The sequence below is a fragment of the Cyprinodon tularosa genome, unplaced genomic scaffold, assembly GCF_016077235.1.
Source record: "Cyprinodon tularosa strain WSP-4 unplaced genomic scaffold, ASM1607723v1 ctg597, whole genome shotgun sequence".
Lineage (NCBI taxonomy): Eukaryota > Metazoa > Chordata > Actinopteri > Cyprinodontiformes > Cyprinodontidae > Cyprinodon > Cyprinodon tularosa.
The window spans coordinates 580,304-587,775 of NW_024039337.1; the positions used below are offsets into that span (position 1 = coordinate 580,304).

The 7,472-nt window shown below is 37.1% G+C and overlaps 1 protein-coding gene across 1 annotated transcript; it reads left to right on the plus strand.

The window, feature by feature from the left end:
• Positions 1 to 13: 13 nt before the first annotated feature.
• On the plus strand, positions 14 to 5,681 carry itpa (inosine triphosphatase (nucleoside triphosphate pyrophosphatase)). Its single transcript, XM_038306918.1, has 8 exons — positions 14 to 157; positions 339 to 396; positions 4,468 to 4,532; positions 4,612 to 4,685; positions 4,766 to 4,797; positions 4,885 to 4,997; positions 5,079 to 5,155; positions 5,419 to 5,681. Exons 1-8 carry the CDS (start codon positions 95 to 97, stop codon positions 5,549 to 5,551), a joined length of 615 nt encoding a protein of 204 aa, XP_038162846.1. The 5' UTR covers positions 14 to 94; the 3' UTR covers positions 5,552 to 5,681.
• The last annotated feature ends 1,791 nt before the right edge of the window (positions 5,682 to 7,472 follow it).

Below are 7,472 nucleotides of genomic sequence, written 5' to 3' on the forward strand. Positions count from 1 at the left end.
GATGCGTTCTGCTTGCTGATTTGCTGTGAGTTGAGGAGCGTGATTTCATTGGTTAAAAGAGGAGCGCTCACTGTCCTGGCTTTTAGATTCCGCCATGGCTGTCCCTGCAGGAAGATCTGTGGTCTTTGTAACTGGAAACGCAAAGAAACTGGAAGAAGTAGGAGTTAGACGTTATCATTTGTTTTGGTCTTTTCTTTATTTCGTTTCTTAAAACCTAAAGTCTTGTGTATGAATCACATTTGGTTCGTTTCACACAGTTTGCTACACGAAGCTCTAAATGTATGAGCTGTGCTTCAAATGTACAGTTCATAGATCTGATTTTCGTTTCCATCCTTCAGGTCATCCAGATACTCGGAGACAAGTTTCCCTACAAACTAGTGTCGAAAAAGATTGATTGTAAGTATTATAGTGAGACACAATATGGTTAAAGAAATAGCTGTATATAGACCAAAGTTATTGCAGCAACCTAAAGAAGATTAGAACATTTCACACTGACAAGATTTAGCTAGAAAGTAATTACATCTTCCAACAGGACTTGGTAGATTCTGATTCCGAAAAAAGAAAAATGTTTAAATGATCATCGCTGTTTGACCTCAAGGTTCTATCCTGGAGCCTCTGCTTTTTTCTCCCTATATAAACAACCTGCCCTCAGTTTGTCCAGATGTCTGTATCCAGATGTATGCAGATGATGCTGTCATTTATACTCATGATAAAAACACAAAACAGGCTGCTGAAAAACTAACAGTCTATGGTCTATGTCTCTGATTGGATGAAACAATCCTACTTGAAACTTACTGTAAATAAAACCGTTTTCAGTGTACTTTTCTAAACCCAAGAGTGCAAATCATGTGGAAGATATTTATGTGACAGAGGAAGAAATAAAAGTAGTTTTTAGAGTTCAAATACCTCTGCATCCTAATAGACTCTAAACTAACTTTTAAATCCCAGATTTATTTAAAACAGAAACAAGAATTACTCCATCTGCGTAATAAATAATTAAACATAGATTACAGTAACCCCAGTGTTTATATTTATATATTAGAGCTGAAATACCTAATCTTGATGAATCGAGGATGGAAATCATCACCAACTAATTTAGTAATCGATTAATCGTTAACTGGAGTATAGAGACTCTTAAAAAAGGCCTTCAGCTGGTAGAAAAAAAACATATATATATATATATATATATATATATAAGATTTGCATTTAATAGAAAAAAACCTTTTCGTCTTTCAATATGTTCTATCCAGAACTCCTGAGGTGGAAATGCTTTAGTTTCATCTGGTTTCATTTCATAAAAACTCTTCTTTAAGGAACCTGAGAAACACAAGAAAATCCCCAAACACCCGTTCGTTTCAGGAAAGGTCTTTCCTCATAAGTAATGCTTGCTGTGTTTATCATGTTGCATCATATATTAATAACATAACGAATAATATTTCATAATGTTGTCCCTTAAAGGTGCTGTCGTCTCAGGGCATATTCCTAGTTCCTAATGCCTGGAGCGATCAGTCTTTAAATAACACTTCTTCATATGTTAAATGATTCTCACTCAAGACTTAAACTTTAGTATTATTTGAACTAAATATAGCAGAGAAATGCCACAGCGGCCGTGCTGCTGCTCCTTATGTTGAACTCCATGTCAAAAGAGTGAGAATGATCCCAGAAACAGATTTCCTGATCCCTCTTGTACCTCAAGTCCACTTGGTGGATAAATCTGCTGAGTATTATACTATTGGTAGGAAAAACTGTAATTTATGAAGAAGTATACACATCAGTTATACTTAACTTGCCTTTTTATGATTTTAAAAGATGAATTAATCCTGGTCCAAAGGTTACTAAATAATGTTCAGTGTAATGTTAGGCGGGTGCACCCTGATCTTTCTGTATGTCAGGATTTAAGGTTAACTTTATCTTGCATTAAAAAAAGATAAATACTATGCATACACAGCAAAGAAATAAATTGCAGTGCAGAAAGAGGCAAAAAGCCAGTGTGACTCATCTGAAGCCTCAACCTAAAACAAATAAAACAATGATAATAAAACAGTAACAGACATAAAGAAATGCACACATACTTTATACGCCTATTCATAAATGCATATTAGCATCATCCATTACAAGATGTGGTGCTGTCATGTCCAACCCTTCATTAAATTCACTTTCAAAATACATTTAAAAGGTTCTAATGTTAATCGTTTCGTTTCTAAAGGAGAAAAACAATTCTAAACTAGTGATGCACCATATTGGGATTTTGGCCGATATGCCGATATTTTAAACCTCATGTAGCCGATAACCGATATCGATACCGATGTTAAAGCTGGACAAAAATAAGTAGTCATTGAAAATAGCAGTTTTGTTCTCCATTTCTGACACTTTGAAAAATAATATACTCAAATATATTTTCATATGCTGATATCAAATAGATTTTTAAAAACGCGGTATCGATCTATTTTACTTTCAAAATCTGGTGAAATTTCATCGTTCTGTTACAAACTCTCGTGATATTTTGCAAATTCTTGTGAGATTTTGTTAGTAAAATAGATCGATACCGCGTCAATATATCAACATATAAAAATATGGCAACATTTGGTGAATTTTCGGGGCATTTCGTAGCATAACGATGACATATAGCAATATTTCATTAGTAAAAGAGATTGATATGGTGTTTTTAAATGGCAATATATCAGCATATGAAGATATTGGGATATTTTAATGTATCAATATTTTTTCCCTCGTCTTTAGAAGTTTTAAGTCTGTAAAAAAGAAGTTTTTGAGGAAGAAGAAGAAGTAGTATTTTTTTTTTTTTTTAGACTTTAGAAACTCAGAAGCTGATCAAATATCGGGTTAAATATCGGTGTGGTGGCCGATGTCCGATATTCAGTTTTAAGGCCGATACCGATAGGGGGCCGATTATATCGTGCATCGCTATTCTAAAGTGGAACACCCCTGAATCGGATAAATAATTGGTCTGGAGGAGACCGATATTTGGGAGGATGGAGATCCCTTGGCTGGCGTATTTACGTTTGAGTTTATTTCCCCTTAATATTAGCCGCCTGTTGCGTGTCAGAAGTGATGTTTTCCCCAGTAGTTGATCTAATTAGGCCAGTTCCTCGGTCCGGCTATAAACAGTTATAACCTTCATTTTGATTTGGGAATGAAATGAAAGCGTTGTCCTTCGGCTCAGAACAAAGTGTAATATTTTGATAAGGCTGGAGCCATGGATGCCTCCTCATCTGCTAACATGTATGATGTAAAATAAGATGATGTGGCAGACTGGAGATGTATAAAATGCTTCTTTAATTGTTAATCGGGGCCACTTCCTGAGAAGCGAGCCCAGCTGGTAAGCAGTTGCCTTCTGTAAACTCTAAGCAACTTCTCTGATCTGAGTAAGATTATAATTTCTATCAAAATCTGTCATCATGTCTATGGATGTAAATGTGTGTCGCTTGATTTGAATGAAAAATGCCACTAAAATGTTTGTTCTTACCGTTTCAGTGTTAAAATATATTCAGAACACATTTTTGACCTAAAAAGAAGTTCATTGTCATTATTTCAACACAGTTGAAATTTTCTCTTCAAGCTAAAAATTCACATTACTTCAAAGTGATTACATTTTCAATACTTATTTTTCCAGTTTAATTTTTGAGTGTTAAAAAAATCAGCATATAAAAAAATTCAACCTTTCAAAATTCAAACTCAATATTTTCAGCCTCCTGAGATTCAACTGGTTCTATTTCACTGTCTTAAATTCGGCGTCTAAATTCAGTGTAAAAAGGATCGGGTTACTTCAGGTCACAGACGTTAGCAATGGATTGTGGCGTCCAACACCCAGCCAATCCCGTTACGGTTTCTTGGTCACATGACGTGGCGCTCATACTGAAGGAAAACCAGCATGACGGAGCCGGTCATGCACGCTAACGCTAACTCAACTAGAGAAAAATGAAAGTAACAAACTCACCGTTGAGGGAGTGAAACAGCAAGTACAAACATACAACATTTACATTTCAGAGGCATTTTTAATTTAAATCCCAGCGACACAGATTTACTTCCATACATGTCTCCTGTTTATTTAATACATATCTGTTATGAAGGGTTATTTAAAGAGTTTATTCTGAGTGGTCTCTTTTCAGGAAAAAGAACGGAAGAGAGAGAAAGCTTCATGGTGGAAACACAGAGCTTTACTTTAACATGTGTATTATATAAATGAAAAGATTTATTCGCTTTAAAGTAGACATTAAGTTGGAAAGTTTTATAAATGAAAACAGATATTTGAAACATTTCATAAATTATTATAATCTTTGAACTTTGAAATAAAGTTGCAGAGGATGAGTGAAGTCCTGACCTTTTCTAACAAAGACTTTCTGCTTATGCAAATCTTATAGATATAAAGAGGTTAGAACAGCACCGTTATGAGACGTAGGTTTATCAGAAGAATGTCATGATTGTCTGCTTTTTGCTTCCTTTACCCAGTACCTGAATACCAAGGGGAGCCAGATGAGATTTCTATTCAGAAGTGTAAGGAGGCTGCTCGACAGGTAGATATGATTAACAATATGTCTTTATTTTTATCTGATATTATTGGAATGAAGCGAAACTGTTGTTTTTGTCCCAAAGATTGATGGACCAGTCATAGTGGAGGACACCTGTCTGTGTTTCAGGGCTTTGGGAGGACTTCCTGGTCCTTATATGTAGGTTTACTTTCCACTCTTAATAAGGAAGTAGAGCTCTGACTGTATTCCCGGCTAATTTTTATTTTTTTTCTGCGCAGCAAATGGTTTCTTGATAAACTAAAACCAGAAGGTAAGTTAAAAAAGTAAATATTTTGCTTTGAAAATGTGATTAAATCTGTGCAACATTTCTAAGCTGTTTAGCTGTATTGTAATGTAGGTCTGTATAAGCTCTTAGCTGGCTTTGAGGATAAATCCGCGTGGGCTCTCTGCACGTTTGCCTTCAGTGCTGGTAGAGATCAACCTGTGCAGCTCTTCAGAGGAAAAACTGAGGTTAAAATCTGTCTCACTAATATTCCTCCAGTGTTTCTGTTGCATATTTACGCCTCTGACATGTTTCTCATCATTATTCAGGGGCAAATTGTGGAGCCCAGGGGGCCACGCGACTTTGGATGGGATCCTTGTTTCCAGCCTGACGGATACGACAAAACGTAAACAACTACTTGGATTTATTTATTTATTTCTACATTAATAAGCATTCCTGCAAATGCACCAGAGTTAGCCAAAAGGCTATTTTTCATCTGTTTTCATCTTTTATTGCACAAATAAATACCACTCCCCCTGGTGGTACTTATATATACCACCAGGGGGAGTCAGTGATCAACACACTGCCAGTGCAAACCTCATCATCCATCCCTTCAGGGATAAAGTTCTAACTTTTCTCTTTCCTCTGACTTTTGTCTCTTCTCTGTAGATATGCCGAACTCCCCAAAGACGTAAAGAATTCAATCTCTCACCGCTACCGGGCGCTTGCTGCCATGTCCGAGCACTTCTCACAAATCAGCAACAGCTCACCACTGAGCAAGAAGAAGAAGGAGGATGATTAGAGGGTCTTTGTTTTCAAAGAGGTGCTCCAATCTGGGTCGAAGTTAAACGGTTCCTCCTGTAAAAGACTCTTGTAGAGATAAAGGGAATCATTTCTCTCGTTTTTAATAAACATTTATCTTTCAAAAGATGTATTTTTTTTACTGGCTGTTTATTATGGGTATATCTTTTTTTTTTTTTTTCCAAAAACCTGATCAAAATATCTAAGATCAAATAGAAAAAAGTAGGTTCTTCCTTTTAGTTTTGTTCTACTGTAACTAAACTCCACGATGTTTGAGTTTAGTTTCCTCAGTCTGACAAGGATGGAATTAGAAAAGATCATAATTCATGACATGAGAAGCTCCAGGGTCCTGATGAGAGCAACAGACCTTCCTGGGGGAGGCGCTTGTTTAGGCTGGAGGTCCAAAAAGGTGGAGGGAGTGGAGCTTAGGAGGTACTGGTCCCTAAAAGGGAGAGGTGGGTGTTCAGTATCTGTGAAATAGTGATAACAGAAGGGATTTAATTCTATTCAGTTTATTTCTATAGCGCCAATTCACAACACACGTCATCTCAAGGCACTTTCACCAGATCATCCAGTCAGATTGATTCAAAGTTTTCTATCTAAGGAAAACCAGTTGATTGCATCGACTCATAGACTCTTCAGCAATCCCTCACACTAAGCATGCTTGTAGCGACAGTGGAGAGGAAAAACTCCCTTTAAACAGGAAGAAACCTCCAGCAGAACCAGGCTGAGTGTGAGCGGCCGTCTGCTGAGGCCAACTGGGGTTCAAGGTTCTTTAATAATAAAAAACCCTGAAGCTTCACATCTCTGAACCGGAACAACACTTAGGCCTGTGACCGATGCCTATTAGATGCACAGAGGATGTGAGTCAGGCATAAAAACATTCTTTAAGTTGGAAGTGCTTGCTGCTAAATGTACCTAAAACGAAGGTTGGTAAAGTTTTTAACAAATATTAAGAGTTTTTTTTGTTTTTGTTTTATTATTTAAGCTTTTTCCTTCTTTGCAAAATTTTTATCCAACAAATGATCTTACTTTTTAAACCAGTAAGTTTGATTTAATCAGAGTTTACTTCAGCCCACTATGCTAAACCTTAAACACTTAGGCTGAAATAATAATTACAGCCATGAAAAAATGTCCAAGTTGATCATTTAAATAAGTGGTCCTCTGAATTCTCAATCATTCTGGTGATATGTTTACGTTAGGCATGCCTATGTGCTCGTCCCCATTTCCACTTACCAGCGGTCAGCCTAACAGTGGAAAAATTGCTAATCTTTTGGAAGGTAAGCTTGTATGAGCGATGCAAACGGCAACTTTTAAAAAGAGCGTGCAAGAGGAGAAATTGCGAATAGCGCGCTCCTGCATGCTCCTGCATGCGTTTAATAGGCGTTGCCTCTGGGGAGCAGGCACAGGGTTGTGCATGTGCATTTTTTTTAAAGTGGAGAGGGCGGGTCTTATACATAAATTCTCAGAAATCCTCCAATATATCTTTAATTGCACAGAGACAATGATGATTTAAGATGTAAGCTTTACAATAAGTCATTAAATTTCAACTCCTATTAATGGAGTTAAAAGGTTAACTTAAGTTTGGGAGCTATTTATTCTCCACTCACCTTTTCTGTTATGATTCATCAACCACCACCCTTCCTTCACCCCTTTTCCCTTTCTTCTCTTCGTTAATCTCATTACCTCGTCTTGTATGTTTTTGTTGAAGGCTGCGTCTGGGGGGGTCAATGCTGACTTTGAGAAATCAACCAGAACTGAATTCTCCTGGAGATGATAGCCCACACAGAGATCACCACGCCCTCTGTTTACTCCTCACATGCTGGCGACCCCCAAACCCCATACCCTTTCATCACTTCCTCCCCTCATCCTTTCATCCTTCCATACCCAAATCCCTTCATCCACTGATATATTCATCCCTG